Below are 17,503 nucleotides of genomic sequence, written 5' to 3'. Positions count from 1 at the left end.
CATTAATTCCCCTTTTGTTCTTTTGTACTGCTAAGCTGAAATGCTGAGCACATTATCTCCTGATTATCTACTGGATTCTACGACGCAGTAGAGCGGATTCGTCCTGGTGTGTGCGATTTCCCCTGGGCATTTCTGTAGCAAGCCATAGGTGCCTATTAGAGCAAATTTCCTAAAATAGCAAATTTCTCACAGTGCGCACTTGTCTGCTGCTTGACCGGACCCCGCGTGCATGTTCAACACAACGTTGAGAGACCGACAGAAAGGGAACTTTGTGGTTTCGTAGGTGCCCTCAGTTCTCTGATTGAGAAAACGAGACTTTGTGTCCTTCATGCCACAACGCTTCACCAACCGCTGCAGCGACCGGGAATGCCTCTCAGGTTCCTCAGCCCAAAGGTGAATGAATGGGTACGCCATCTTCCTTTTATAACCGTATGTACAGGACGGAGACTGGCATGCCATGCCATTCTCCAAATTCACTGGCCTGTTAATAGTAGAATCAGAGATAATAGGTTCTCAAGATCATACCCCGTTCTGTCGGTTCGACACAACGTCTTGTTCCCTCCATCATGGAACAGAGGTTACATACGTAACAAAGACGTTGTGCTCTATTAACGTTGTTTCCCAAACCTTCTCTATTTTTATCTTTCTTGTCTCCTCTGTTCTTTTTCATTAAGTCCACATTTCCCAGAATCCTCACCCGCGCCGCATACTCGGATCTCTCTCATAAGGGCGAGCTTTCCTTCTCTGACAGATCTTAAGGAAAAGATCTGTTGTTTTATTCCTCCTCTCTGATTGGATCTGTGCCTATAAGGAGGATTTGGGAGCAACTGGTGATTCGGGGGAGGAAAACGGCAAAGCAGCAAAAATATTGCGGATGTTCCCGTTCATTCAGCTGTTCACATCTGCCTCATTTTAATTAATGGAATCTAAATTAAATGAGTTATTTGAATTGTCAATTTGAGTCTTAATGGAAACATGTCTGAATGTTCAAACGGGTCAGTGGACCGTCTTTGCTCGCTGTAATGAACTATAAAGGGAAATCATGTTCGTAATCATAAAGTAATAATCGAGACGTAAGGATACTAAATATTTAAAATATATTTGATAAGGGACATGACATAAGAAAATCCTGACAAATTAATTTAGAGGATGGTTTCATGCAGTGTTTATTAAAAAAGAAGCGTACAAAATCTCAATATTAAAGTACTTCTATGCAGGTTCAATATGCAAAGTCAACAATAAGTCCTTCCAAGTCACAAGTCACCCAATGAATAATCTTATAATAAAAATGTTCACATGTCAGTCTGTCACAATCCAAGTTCGTGAAACAAAAAAATAGCGACTGACACTAGACAACTGAAACACAAGGGCTTAAATACACAGAAAAGTTCACAACCACGGGAAAACACGGACTGGGATTGTGACACAGTCGTGTGTTGATCGACCTGAGAGTGAGTAAACGGTGACAGAATTTTCATTTTTGGGTGAACTGTGCCTTTAAATGCATAAGTGCATATTTCCATTTTAGTATTGTGTATTTTACTTAAAGTTATACATACGTTGTTGGGACACATGGTATCGGATAAAGAAATTAAGTTTCCTTTTGTTTTGATTTAATCTGTGTTCATGCTCTTAAAGCTTGATTTAAACGCAATATGAGAAGTGAAAACTATAAAAAGGATGTCATATACGTATGATACATCTTGTACACATTAGCTTTTGGTTTAGCCAAAACACTGGCAAAAATCTTTACCTGATTTATTTCTGATTCATTTGGTTCTGCTCCACCAAATTTTAAGGCAAAACAGGAACTGAATCCTGTTGAAAATATGTATATCCTGTTGGGTGGATGAAAGCTTAATTGGGAGTGAAAGGATCTTTTTAAAGAGTTACCACATTTCAAGGACTGTAACTTTATCATTACTGTAAAAGCAGACCTGAATATTTCCGTTGAGCTGAGTGATCAGTACAGTGCAAAAGTCTGAGCAATAAGCATAACTAGGATACATTTTACTCTTGATCAATTGACAGAAATGCTATATAACATAGATAACTATGTGTTCAGAGGTGTATAAATACCTTAGATAATGAAGCATTATGTTTTTATTATCTTAGAATGAACTATTTCTATCTACATACACCCTTACATGGAATTCTCCATGTTGTTTCTTAGCCCTAAATAGACAAACTGCTCTACAGAATGCATTCCGTAAATATGATATCTCATTCGGCAGAGAAGCTAAAACCTGACAACATCTTACTAAAAAATAAACCATTAAAAGGTTATATTCACAGAAATTGAATGTAACTTAAAAAAAAAAAATCAGGAGGTGAAAACTCTTTTTTGACACACTCCACAGATCAGACGTAAAGTATTCCAACCGAGGCCGAAGAAAAGTAAACTGTAAAATCTGCCACGCCTTGCACGTGCAATCCAAGAAAAATCCGATCTAGAGATTTGCAAAATGGAGGAAAAATGCTGTCTAGATCAGATGGATAAAATATTGATTTTCCACTCCAGTTATACTACATCAACTGGCAAAAAAAGAACATCTATTGTTGAAACATCTACACAAGGTCTGAAAGACAGAAGAAAGAAGTAAACTTGTGATTGTGAGGTTTGTGAGTTTGTCTGTGTGGCTGCACGCAATTCAAACACATTGTATCTGCCTGAGCATTCGCGAAAACACAAACTCACACATGAACGCACACGCCGCGTGCAGATCGCAGGCTTTCTACTCGGCTGCTTCAGCTCTCCCTGGCCGCCTGTGTGCATCGATGCTGGAGATAATACAGTGGCTCCATCTCTTCTGTGCTTTTACAAAGTCTCTGTGTGTTTGGGATATCTCGGGCACGGCCGGGCCAGACGTTCACTTCTCATCGGATGTCGTTCACATTATCAGTCTGCAGATCTTTGCAATGGACTAAAATGAGAGCATTTTCGGAAGAACTTACAGCAAATATCGCATACAACAAAAAATGCTCCCAGGGCCTTTGAGTGTTGTAGCTTTTGTTCTAAACTGTGACTCTCATTAACATAATACAATATTTTCAGCACAAACGAAAAGCAAATGCTACAATGATCTCTAAATACAGTTTTATCGTGTTAGAGGTACTATATATGAGATTTATTTACTTTATAATCTTATTGAAAACTGGGTAGAAATCTGCTTAAATGCTCCTTAGATGGATGTAATCTTTTTTTGGCTTTAGGGAAAATATGACTGAGAAAATCCGTGACAGTGTTGAGCATGAATACGAAATGCAATTACTCTATTTTGTTTGATTTGTATTAAATGCGCCTTTATTTAATCCAAGTTTAGTTTGATTTAATTTTATTTACTTATTCCAAGTAGTAATGGTGCATAAAATGTATTGAAACGATGGAACACTGATATGAAATGTACTACTACTTACTATTATACAAAAAAAAATTCTCACCCTCATGTCATTTCAAATATTCCACATTTATTCGGTGGAAGACAAAAGAAGATATTTTGTGAAATGTTTCGGTGGTATTGTGTCCATACTGTACAATGGAGGCCAATTTTGTTTGGGTACCAACATTCTTCAAAATATCTTCTTTTGTGTTCTGCAAAGTAAACTGAGTCTAACATATGTTTCGTATGACATGAGGATGTGTAAATGATAATATTTGTAATATTTGGGTGAGCTATCCCTGTAACTCGCATATTTTAGTTATTATTTTGACCGAACCCAGTCATAATAAAGACAGCTACTCTCAAACAGAGTGATGTCAGTCCCGAGAAATCTCGCCACCGAGAGTCAATTTTGTCACCTGAAGGGCCTTTTGAGGGTCAGGAATTGGTTAACCTGCCTCTCTATCCTTTAAGCCTGTCATATCCCAAACCATGAGAGGAAGGGCGATCAAATAGCCCAGTGGCCTTTGAGCCCATGTTGACAACTCGAGACTCTCCAAGTGCCCGGAAACTCATGAATATTGCATTCGTCGCATCGGCGTCGACAGTGACAGAAGATCTGGCATTTCTGAAACAAACATCGCATTGTGTCTTGGATTAGTTGAATTTCTTGTTTTGAATGCCGGACCACAATAAAAAAAAACACACTTGTTGAAACTTTTGTGTCAGATTTTAACTAAGCATTTTGAGAGTGCACGTTTGATGAATGCCATCCATTCCCAGAATGCTTTGCTGCGGTTGTTGTTTAGTCACCGTATGTGGCGCCAAGAGTTAAAGCTTTGAATATGTAGTATTTGTGTGCATCCGATGGGTTCTTACTCCATTTCTCTTCGTGATTTCGGGAATTTCGGTTAAATATCTTTCTTGAAAGCGCAGTGCTCAAACATTTGCTCCATCAGCTCCAATAGACTTTTACTCGCATTAAAAACCCCAGCGATGCCATAAAAAATGGAGCCGCCTTAACAGCTCAGCGGGTGAGGAAAATGAGACAATGGCAAAAAAGCATAGTCACAACTCTTAATGAGATGCGAATATACAGATGGCACCGAAAACGCACCCAACCGTTCAGCTTCAAGCTCTACGCTTCCCCCTAGTGAGGGTGCGTGCTACTGCCTTAGGATGTTTCTGTGGGCAGCTGCACAAAGCTATTCACCCAGGAAGAAAATAGGAGGGAGTGTGTGTATTTGTGTAAGGTTGCTTGTTTTCACACCGACAGAAAGCAACACGCATTGTGTGCACACTAATGATCCGCAGCCCAGCACGTCATGTTATGGCTGATTGGACAAAATACATACAGTATAAACACACATAGATACACAGATCGAACACAACAAATCTGACCTCTTGAGCTTCTGTGCTTCTGTGCTGGTCAAACTTATGTAATATGAATTCCTAAACGGTGGAGAACTTCAGGAACATTCTAGATATAAAAAAACAATAATTCCCATGAAATCTCTAAATCTCTCCATGAAAAACTGATTTAGTTGCCGTTTTATAAATCAATATCACTTCACATGTTCATGTATTTTACATTACACAATAGTAGAATAGTAGCAGACTCTACAGGTGTGGCTTTCTATCTGCGTACATGAGAACGACTCAAACGTGTATTTTCTCCCTGGAAGATAATATCTGGGAGGATTTTTAGCTGGTTATTTTCCTTGAACTTTGCGATCAGAGGGTTTATGTGAACGTGCTAGTCTCAAACTTTCCTCAGACTGTCTAATGCGTCCTGAATTAAGCCATCTGCAACACGAACATCAATAATGGCCTGTTGTTCTCTAATATGCAGGAATTTAAATGGAAGAGAGAGCAGGGGAAAATATCTCTCGTGAAATGATATTTAGTAAAATCGAAGACACTGTACTTAGCACAAACTTTAAAGTAGGAAAGTGGAAAATTATGCAGTATGAAAGATTTATAATGATGGCTATTTGCATACTTGCATAGTTTCATCGTATGCTAATAAAATCATCAAGGTATTGGTATTTTAATATATTAATTCTCTAGCTGGCAGAGGTCAGGTCCTGCTGTTCCCCTTTCATATAAATGGTAAATATTAACTGACCTCTGACTTTGATGATGCACACTATGTGCATATGATTTTAATTGGGTAATTTTTGTATTGTTGCTTAAAGGGACAGCTCAACCAAAAAAAAATGTGTCATTGTTTCCATTCCTTCATGCTGTTCCACACTGTAACATGAAACAAAAGAAAATGTTTAGCGGAATGCCACACTTTACTTTTATTGCATACAAATTTAAATAATGGAATTAATTAATGAATAAAGAAATAAATGAATGCTGTCAAATCGATTAATTTCGACTCGATTCCAAAATAAATGTTTGCATAGGTGAGTGCCATGTATTGTTTATATGTATATGTATACATTCATGTGTACAACAAATATTTCCATAAGTATATACATTTGTTTTTACATTATGAGTATAAATAAATATTACTTATATTTCTTAATTATATACGTGTATGTGTGGTCAGGAAGACGTGACGAGAGCCGTGAGGCGGGGCCGGTGGTGTGATTGATAGTTTGAATCAGCTGTGGGCACACTGGTCCCGCATGTCACGGAGGAGATTGGGAGTATAAAAGGACGAGCGACGGGACTGTTGACGAGAGAGGAACGGGCCCGAACATCTTTATGTCTTTTACGTTTTTATGCATGTTCTTTTGGCCGGCAGTCGACCGTAAGGTGGCTGCCGGCTGTCTTCTTACTTTTGATTTCATTTGATTAAAACTTTATTTAAATGTCTGCCAGTCCCCGCCTCCTTCCTTCCTTTATAGGGAACTTTATTACAGTATGTTTGTGTATTTATAACAACATATAAATATATACTGCATATATACATGCCCCAAACATATCTTACATAAACACGAAAACGTACATCTAAAATAAATAAATAATTCTTAAAAACATCTCCTCATGTTCCACAGAAGTCATTAAGTATTTAAACAACATTGAGTGAGCAAATTAAACAACTTTTTTATAGAGCGTTAGGGTTAAAAAATATATAGATGCTTTTAGCTGCAACAATGTAAACAAACGTAATGTGGCCCATTCTTAACTTCCGGTAGATATCCGTAAATAATCAATGACTGTTGAGTAGTTTAATTTTAATTCAACAAAATTGATGTAAAATAAAATAAGATGTAAATTAATATCAATAAAAATAAAATATGAAATAAATTGTTATACTGCAACCAAACACAGACCGGAATTTTACTTTGGGCCACATTCGAAAAAAGTCTTTAAATCTACCACACTTTTAAAACAAAACAAACTCTGCTTGCTTCAGCTTTCCAACCTGCCAAACACAGCAATACTGACTCAGCAAATAGCATAAGGCTATATTATTCACTAACTATTTCACCAACCAATGATAACCTTTATCACCTGTTTGACCTAAAAACCTACTAATCAGTTTGAGGACGAAACATATTTAGTTTTTTTTCTCATTGTTGTACTAATGGCACCAAAAAACACTTTGTAGCTCTAATTTGCAATATTACACTCAAGTTCCAAATAATAATAAGTAAAAAAACATTTAATCTAATCTTGGCTTTGTCAAGGTAGCCGTGATGTAAGCCTCTTAAACTTGCTCTTAAGATAATTAATATCGCTGCCGTTCCAAGTGTGCAAAACTAAATTGGCCGATGCAACTTTAATTAAGCACACTTCTTTCACCTTGTAGCTGATTATATGTTATCTGGTCCGCTGCTGAACAACTTCTGAAGTGTGGCGCCTCTAAATGGAACTGTCCTGCTGCGTTACAGGCGTGAATGTTTGATATTATTATGAAGGCCGTGTTCGCAGGCCCCAGTAGTCATCTCATTTGGAGAAGATGACACATATGGAAGTAGGCAGGAGGGACGCGAACGATTGGGCAGAAATCAAATGAATTTTAAATGCTTTTTCAACTTTTAATGGCCCGCGAGAGGCTAGAACTCAACTTGGGGAGTACTGAGAGCAACAGCGTGACAGTCGGACAAAAGTGTGAATACTACAGTACAGGCCCATAACATTCTTTCAAACTTGTAAGTGGTATTTTTTCTGTTAAGAGGAAATGGTGAAGAATGTTCACAAATCACTTTTATTTATATTGACAGTTCTTTTGATCACCTAAAAGTACCAAAAAAAACCTTGATAAAAGTATGCTTTTGCACTTTATTCCAACTTTTCTGAAACCCTTTTGCGAGGAACACACAGAAACTGAACTGATTGAAACCCCCCTTGAGGATCGCACAAGTGAGTGTGAACATCTTGGGTGTGAACTTGTTTGTACGAGCGACTCTACATCTGCGCTTGTAATACTATCATATTCAGCATGTATGCAGTGTTTTTTAGTGATTGGCCCAATTTTATTAACAAAGCGCTTTCAGCGAATAGGACGTCTTCTCACACACTGCCCTGCGAATACGTTATTGGATGGAGTACAGTAAATAAGGATCATGCACATTTAATTTGCTCTTTCACAGTCTTCCCCTTGGCAAACACGCTCCGTATTGCCATAGTAACAGCCATGGTGAACAATCATAGAGCTATTTACTGACTTAAATTCACAGAACAATGAACCTCACACATACACATATACTGTATACCTATGCTCAATTAAACAATACTCTTCATCTCGGTTGCTTACGAAAACATAAGTTCTTTCTGCCTTGATATTTTGGCCATCTTTGTTTTGGTACCCATTTAATTCAGCTCTTCCATGCATTCTGTACGTCTGCATCATTGGCTCTCTTTGAAATCAGAGCCTGAGAGTTTAGATGAGATTGGAAAATGCCAGGTGCACATGGACAGTTAAACGAGTAATAAGGACTGGAAGCAATTTCCTCCTGCTTTATCGAACTCTGTGAGATGGGCACTAACCACATATAACTGAATTCACCATCTTGTTTATTTATATTGAAGTTGATTCAGATGCGTGAGCTGTGGTGCGCAAAATAAAAACGTACAAGGAACATATTTGCTCTAATATTTGTGCATGCAACATTTTGAAATGGACTATAAACTTGAATAATGCTTAGTTAGAGAAGCAAATAGTTTTCCAGTCACTGGTTATCATTGAAATAAGAAAAGTGAACTTGTTACAAATTGTCATCACAAAGAGAAATTTCGAATCACAATCACACCCATTCCACAAATACGAACAGGATTTTGAACAGAACAAAAATGTAGGGCAAGATGTGTTTATGAATAAGGGATATATTGATTAATGGTAGTATTATTATGTATGTATGAGCTAAAAACGGCTCTGTATATATATATATATACAGTATATATATAATTTTATAATAAATACATTTTTATATTATATTAATGTATATATTTTTATATAAAATTAAAGAAGAAAATAATGGAAAAAAATGTTGATAAAAACTAAAGCTGTTTTGGAGCAAAATAGACCAAGTAGACTTACATATTCTTACTGTTTGGCCAAAAACACATAGAGATATTAATATCACATAGAATATCAATCATAATAAATGTAATTTAATATTATATGTTTTCATATTTTATATTGATTCAATTTTTGGTAAAATTTAAATACATTTTAAAAAGGAATACAACTAATGAAAAAACTCATTGATTAAAAAAAACACATTTACCTATGCCACCTCCCACTTATTCAATAAACCATCGAATTCAAATATGTATGAACGACTTTGGGGTAAAGTGAACTTGGTTTGAATAAATATGGCCTTACTTAACAAAAAAAAGCTACTGACTTTAATTTAGAAGCCCATTAATATCCCCCCTCAACTTCCTGTTTCATTAGAAAATAAGTAAACAGAAATAGATTCAATTTAAAGTACGCATGTTACTTTAAGTGCAGACATCATACTTCAATTTTAAGATGTTTTTTTCTATAGATTTTTCCTAAAGAGCATATCACACCTGTTTTACCAACAAATTGTGAATGAAAAGGTTAGCTAATGGTGAAAACGTCATCTACTGGTTATATTAGCAAGTCTAAATAAAGATGCTGAAGATGTCAGTGTGGGCGGCATCATGCACAATGGGCCACATTCATGACACACGTAGAGAACTGTTTGTTCACAAATCGATCAAAAAGAAAAAAATCAGAAAACTTATTTTACTCTGTTTATACACCTGTCCAATAACTGTGGAGAAGAGGCAGGCCAAACACTACAGTGACCAACCATCATACCTGTACAACACAACAATGGATAAGTTAATATTATTTGTTACTGCATTTTTATACGCAGTAATATTTTTCGAAACAAGATATTAGTAACATGTAACATACAGCCCATTAATCTCTTATGCATTGATGCAATATAATGTAGCCAAACCTGAGAATGGAGTCCAGAGGATTCTACAGCATTCATACAGGTAATTAATAGGCAGAGATTATGCTAATTGTGAATGAGCGTGCATGCCTGGCCTCTTTACAAGTGATTTATATTTATAAACACGACCCATTTTACTATCAAATTTGATGTTTATGAAGAATTGAATCCTGAGGAAAGTTTTCGGGAAGGACAGATATACGCATTTATTACTCGGAATTTGAGTAATTGAATCATGAATGAGGCCCAATGTGTACATTGTACAAAGTCAAATGAATTGGGTGTACAGTACAGGTTAAACACAAAAGCAAATTAATGAAATGTTTTTTCCTGAGGCCTGCATAATTTAATCAATTGTTTGGAATGGAGCTGGAGAGGTGCTTTTTCCGGTCGAGTGAAAAAATGTTCACAGTGCAGGAGGGGCAGGACAAATATCACGCCAACCAGCCAGCACATCTGTACCACCGTATGTGTACAACTACTAAAAACATGACGAGGTCTGTACCGGATGATATACCCAAACAAACTATCTGTGGATCAAATACTAGTACCGCATTACGTGGGGAGCTTTTATTTGATCACAGCAACCAAAAAACACTTCCAAGCTGACATTTTCAAAGAGCTCCTGGCATTTTCAGCTGCTTCAAAACACTTGTGCGGACACATTTCTAGAATCACAATCAAATGCATTAAAATAAATAAATAAAACAAGTGCCAGAATCCAGACACAAGACTAAGTAAACTGTTAAAGGAGAGTTCACCCAATTCTGTCGTCACTATTCACCCTCAAACCTTTTAAACTCTGTACATGACTCTTTCTTCTGTGGAACACAAAAGTAGATTTTATGAGAAATGTCACATTGGTTCTGTGCCCATACAATGGAAGTCAATGACTTAAATAACAATAATGTTGTTTGGTTACCAACATTCTCCAAAATATCTTCTTCTGTGTTCTGTATTGGATTGAAGTGACATGAGGATATATAAATGATGAAAGAATTGTGTTATTTTATCACTTTTTGCTTCTGAAGGACATATTTATGTTGACATCTATTCACTTCCCATGCCTCATATTTCCTTCCTTGGCAAACAAATACACGAGGAAAACGCTGCTTTTTAATATTTTTGAATTAAATGTACAATATGTGATGACAAAAAACCTCCAAGTTAAAGAAACACCAACACAACCCATTCATGTGATCCTTCAAAATAAGTAATATTACCAAATTAGGAAAAAAAACTTTGTGTGCGCTATGTTTCAGCAGTGAGTAAACAGCAAAGCTTTCAGAAGCGGTAATGGCGTTAATGTACCGTATTTTGATTTTCGCCAGAGAATTTAAGCAAGCAGATTAGTTTTAATTAGACAGTAAAGCGCTGGTTCTGCGCAGGAATCTGTCAACATTAGTCTACATCAAGACAAGCTGTAAATGAACATTACACACACACAATCATTAAAATTCTCTCTGCCAAACTCACCCGCAAGTGCATAGATTTCCATGATTTAAATGTGAGTGTGGAGATCTACGGTCATGTCTTATTCATTCATCCTCTACCCTGATTAGAGTGTGTGGGTGAGACATTTTAAGGCCACGTGCACTTTGAGAGAAGAGTTATGGTCCGTCCACATGAACACTGTAAATCAATGTAAAAAAAAGTCACATTGTACCATCTGGCCTAAATTTTTGTTGCGTCCACAAAGACAGCAAAAATTTGTTTTGGCCCCTCTGGATGATTCTATTCGGAATGCATGTGACCAGCGGATTAAATGTAAGTTTATTCATCATTGAATGAGAGAGTGAAACGCGGTTTCTCTCCAGTATCTGGACAAGTACAATATTACAGCGATTCCAGATAAACAATGACGCTCAAAACTGCTCCGTCACACAGCTAATGTTAGAACAAAACCAACAACATATCTTTGTTCTAACAAACAATAAAACCAACGCTACTCGCATACTTGCATACTCCAAATCAAAGAAACCTCCGTAGGGTGATTTTAAGACTATCTTTCTCTCCACAGACTCTCTGCTGGAAAGTATCCCCATAGATATATATTAGGACGCGGGTCCTATCGCGTTTCTACCAGGAAGTCTTTATAATATTAGCGCAGGTCCTAGCTCCTGCCTGACTTTTATCCTTTCTTTTTATACTTAAAATCCAAAGACCTTACATTTTATGTAATGAATAAGACATCGCTCCTTCTACAGTCTTTCTAATGCACGCATGATCTCACCTGGGTCAACATGATAATGACATCTTTTTGTACTATGGTGGCCACCGTGGTGTTTGGAATGAGCGGTTTGTTGATCTACAATACAATACTAGTGGCCGCTGAAAATCACAAACTGCTCCTTTAAAACCTGTATGTGACTCTTTCTTCTGTGAAAAAGCGAAAGAAGATATTTGGAGAAATGTCTGGGTTTGTGATCAAACAATGGAAGTCAATAGGGTACGTTTGGTTACCAACGCTCTTCAATATATCTTCTTTTTATGTTGTCCAGTTTGGAAGAAGTTTCCAAGTTTGGAAATTAGCATCACTTATTTACTGTAAAAATCTCTGATAGCACTGTATTGCAAAATTAATGCATGTGTATATATAGGACTATGCAACTGATATCATAGCAGAACGGATTTTAAAACTACCTCACTTCGTCTCACAGTCTCGGAGAGAGAGAGAGAAACTGCCTGAGCAACCCAGCAGGGAAAACAGTGTTTAATGCAACAGAGATGAAACCAAATCACATCTGACACTCTGTTATATCAGTCTAATTAACACAGGGGGACACATACATTTGGAGACACCCTTGTTGCCTGTTTGGGTTCAGCAGCCAAGCATGTCATTATGCTGGATTGTTCTAGTCTCCAGAGCCCATCCTTTTTCCGAGGAGTATGTCGACCCCCCAACAATAGAGATAATGGCTGGGTTTAGCTTGTACACAGACTCGTCACGATTCTTATCTCAGATGATGAGGTTGAAATGCTGATGTGCTGTGCGTGCGTGCACATGAGAAAATGAATATTAGGGAGATACGGTACTATATACTGAGGCAGATAAAAGGATATTTAATTTAGGTACTTTTGATAGGAGAGTGTCCTGACCATTTTTGAAAATTGAAAATGTCAATTTCTCCACAGAGACTAGAATATTTGAAGTCAATTCTGTAAAACCAGAGGCAACAAACACTACTTGAATTAATTCCAACAAGTAGAGCAATATAGTTTTTTCGAAAGAGAGCAAGTCTGTAGATCAGAAAATATAAATCATCCTTGCCTAAAATGGGGCGGGGCTTAACCACAGAATGTGTTCATTAAAGAGAGAAGACACCTGTATGACTTTCTTTCCTCTCCAGATATTTTGAAGAATGTAGGTAACCAAACAACATTGGCCCCCATTGACCATTCTATGGGCACAAAATCGAATAATTTTCAATCATTCAGTCAATCATTTTTCAAAATATCTTCTTTTGTGATCCACAACTTTTGTTGAATAATTGGATTATGTCGCTGTTTTCCACTTCCCAATTAAACAAAAGAAAGAAGATAGTTGTGAGTGTGATATTGCCCACAAATCTTAGAATGTCAGCCAAAAGATTTGGCTCATAGGCCAACCCCAGAGATAAATGCCTGACCGTACTGCCAGCTTTCACGAGAAGGAACCCAGCTGCATAATAAAGGGCCTAAAAACAAACGTGTAAACACTAATTGGAGTTCGGGGGCCATGCTATACGGGGATATGTACATTATTTATGACATTCCATTGCCTCCTAGTAATTAGCATCCACGCTAAATAAACAAATCGCTTTACAATACACTTGTGCCGCTGAATTTTGTTGAGGAATGCTGTTGAAGATCTATGCTTATTCTCATGAGGTATAAAGTAGGTGACTTATTGAATTTTATCTGGATAAGTGTGCTTTAAAAGTTAAAGTGTGCCTGAAATGAAGTGTTGGTGTAGCGTGCTTGATAGAGGATTTGCATATAGCTATTCCTATAAACAAATTCTTTTTATTTAAAGCACGTATTGGCAAAATGACTTCTGATTCAAAATGAACTATATTTGAATATTTAATGTCCATGAAAAATTCAATAAAATATCTGATGCCACGCCCCTTTCAGACACAACATGGTTTTAGTTCTTTGACCTACAGATATAATCTTCAGAAAACGTATATATACAGTACATATGAAAAACTCTCCTTGACAAAGCTCATTTACCCCACCAGTTTACACTCGTTTTTATGTTTAAATATTCACTGAGGCGTTATAGTTTAAAGAGATCCCTCAAGCATGCGACAACACGGTCTATAAAAATGACCCAATCTCTGCGACTATATCCGAATCCATTCGAGCATGTCAGGCTTACACTTCAGAGCTTATGCAAATCAAATGTGTTATTTTCCTTCTGAACGCATGACATCCAAGCATGATGGGACAAGTAAATCAAAACATGAATAAATAAGACATAAATCTGCAAACACCAGAGATAAGCTCCAGTGGATCACATCTTTCTCCACACTTAGTTAAACTCTGTGTTTCACATGGAGTGTTTATAAAGTTTGTTTATGGGTCATGTGACAACAACTTTTGGTTCACCGTCTAATCTGTGGCTGTCATTCAAAATGACTGAGCCGAAATAAACCTTGAGAAACGCTATGACATCACACATAACATGGTCTCCATAGGAAAAGAGTAAAAGATAGCTTTGGTTCTCCAAACTGAATGCACGTTGCTTAAATATGATACATTAAGCCTACACTGGTCTTCATACCTAAATGCCAAAGAAATTCACTTTGCATATGGTCCCTTCATTCATCTCTCATAAAACCTGGAACCAATGAAAACTTAGCTTTGCAGCAGGCATGCAAGCAGGGGGAAAAAACATGCTTGAGTAGGCAGTCCCTGAACAGGACAAAATCTTGCAAAATGGCTGCCTCAGTCCAGAAGATAATTATGGGAGATTTACAGCTGAGGTGGTGAGGGACGGGACCCGGCAGGCAGTAACCCTTCCCCAAAATTGCTGTGTTTTTTTCCCATTGACAGCAACTAAACAAGTTAATAAAGCTGGATGCAATATGTGGACAGCGCGTGAAAACGGCAGGTACTCTTTAGATTTATTGAAGATTTTTGCACAGCTGGGCACAGCGAAAGAAAAATAACGGATGAGGAGGTTTTATCGTTGAGGGTGAACTGTTAAGACTTTGGACAGAAATGCGGCAGAATTTATTTCATGTAGCCTGAAATCAGGTTGTGACACCTGAAGCTCAGGGTAATTTTCCTTTTTAAGAGGTTAATAGCATAATAAAATATAATGCAGATAAAGTGTAATATATAATATAATGTACAGACACAGAAAACAGGCATATCATATGAACCTGTTTCTCCTCTCTTAATGCTCATTTCACAATCCTCAAACCCACCTGTCTGTGACCCACAAATCTCAACATTCAGACCTGCGCAAGTTTCCAGTTTTCTGTTGTATGCAAGGAGAGAGTCATTTTTGCGCATACACCTTCGAATCAAAATCGGATAAATTGACATGAATATTATTAAGATTGTAAGGAAGTACATAATAAAGTCTCATGATCTCAAGTAGCCTCAGTTGTCAGACACAACAGACTCCAGCCAACAACCTGCTCTCTCTCTCTCTTTAACTGACAGTGGAGAAAGATTCGTCATTACATTCATATTTACAGACTTTTCACCCACAGTCGATTCAACTGAATGCGATTTAAAATCAACTATTTTAACACATGCTGCGCTGGGGAACATAAAGGTGTGAGAGAATACGCCTGTCCATATGCATTATGAAAACAGGGGTGCATTGTTCTCCAGATATTACTCCTGAACACAAACAGGTGGTTAACACTCGGTGAACATGTGTTTTGTAAACATATCTGATGTAGGGGTTATCTTATTTTAGGACAGGTCGGGGAGCTTATCATAAATGGCCCCAAGGTATAGACTACATGTGCGTGATTTCATAATGACAACAACTGGAGTTGAGATAAATCCTGACAACAATACGTGACACTGAGTATTATGACGCACTGGGGTTTAGAGTTATTCACGTATGGTTAATAATATAGCACAATAGAGCAGCCAAGTAGGACTTAATGTTGCGGACTTACGCTGCTGTTTTTTCCGGACCAATACACGACTGCGTGGTTGTGCGCAGAGTCTCCAGCCAGAGCAAAAGTGCTGCTGACCACTCTGGGTTCGTCTGGTCTGGAATCCGATACTTTGCCATCACCATCCCTGTTCGAGCGAACTTCGGTGCGTTTAGCAGGTCCATCCATCCGCAGACCAGGGCTTTTTCTTTGCTCTTCCGAGCGCGCCTCGCCGCTCCGTGCGCTCTCCATGAATTCGGGCACGCTTCTTTTAATTCTCATACGCGCGGCGTCATTTTGCTTTTCCCCTGGTTCGAATTCGGATTCACTTTCCAAATATTCGTCCGAAAACATTTCTTCATCCAAACCGGACTCGGTTAAGTTCTCCGTAAGCGCACGGGAGTCCAAACCCGCTGCGTTCGCGTTTTTTTCCAGTTTCTCCACCAACCCAGGAAAATCACCTGCCGCTCGTCCACTGGGTACTCCATTCGGATACAGAACTGTGTGAACCTTGGGTTTCTTTTGATCCTGTCTCGAATATTTCCCAGTATCAGATGGGTTTCGTAGATAAAGATTCCCCGCGTCACCCAGTTGCATTGGCGATATACACGGTGCGCAAGTTATCTCTGCCTCTACATTTGGAAAAAGGTACAAAGATGATAGAATTAGCCAGGTAAAAAGAGTAAAGTGTGAGCCAGGGAATATACCCGGACAGGTCTCCATCGTTAGAAGATATTTGGGGGAATGCTTATCCCCTCCTTCCGACTCTCAAACGCGCAGGGAAGGAACTCCAGCGAAGTGTCGGGGTTTTAAAGAAGTGCTCCTCAGCTACACTGCTCACGTTCAGGGATGTGATGGAGTAAGGCAGTGCATAGGGGAGGTACTGAATCCAAGCCAAGCTGCTGCTGCGTCTAGGGATTGTGCGAAAGAGAGAGAGAGAATGATGCGAGTTGGGCATAATGTCATCGTGCGTATAATGATTCAAACTCTTTCATTTTCATTTGAAAAAAATTGCATAAATTGTACAGTTATTTTTTTAGAAATTAAAAAGCATTTTTACAGTTAATCTAACCGAGATTTCCAATTTAGCATTTCTAGAATGTCATTTTATTTTCTATCCATTTGTAGTAATATTTGCTTATGGCACATTGTCCTGTTTGCACAGCTTAATACATTGACTCCATTGTCAAACTGCGCAAGTGATATAAAACATCTGCATGCCTCGTTGCGTATATCTTGATGAGTTTTTTCTAGAATCGTTCATATAGAGTATAAACGAATTAAGGATATCCCTGAAAATATGTTGGTCCTTTAGCTTAAAGCCTACTAAGAGGGGAGATATCTTGGAGGTTCGGCACGTGCGCGCGCGCATAAGTGACATTTATTCTCCTGTCAACCGCGCGAAGATGCTGCGGCCAGACAAGGCGCTCTATGTTGACAGGGACAAAACTGCAGGAGCTCAGCATGGACACGCAACAGTCCTCACAAACCAAGGCACATGATCTGCATCAGTAGGTTAGATTTCTTCAGCAGAGACAGCGATGGTCGCATGCTGTTTTTGATGTTATGAAAGAGGATTTGTTTTGGTGTGTTTAAATAATAATATACTTTTGTCGACAAA

General features: G+C 38.0%; 1 protein-coding gene across 1 annotated transcript in view; it reads right to left on the bottom strand.

Moving 5' to 3' along the window:
* sorcs3a (sortilin related VPS10 domain containing receptor 3a) overlaps positions 1 to 16,698 on the bottom strand; it is a 181,905-nt gene extending 165,207 nt beyond the window's left edge. The window contains exon 1 of the mRNA XM_056773193.1: positions 15,904 to 16,698. Within this exon, the coding sequence (XP_056629171.1) occupies positions 15,904 to 16,605 (702 nt within the window). The 5' untranslated portion in view covers positions 16,606 to 16,698. The remainder of the gene's footprint in view (positions 1 to 15,903) is intronic.
* Positions 16,699 to 17,503: the final 805 nt, after the last annotated feature.

Source organism: Triplophysa dalaica, chromosome 2 (assembly GCF_015846415.1).
Source record: "Triplophysa dalaica isolate WHDGS20190420 chromosome 2, ASM1584641v1, whole genome shotgun sequence".
Classification (NCBI taxonomy): domain Eukaryota; kingdom Metazoa; phylum Chordata; class Actinopteri; order Cypriniformes; family Nemacheilidae; genus Triplophysa; species Triplophysa dalaica.
The sequence above is the reverse complement of the archived record's forward strand: the minus strand, read 5'-3'. Positions and strand labels throughout refer to the sequence as shown.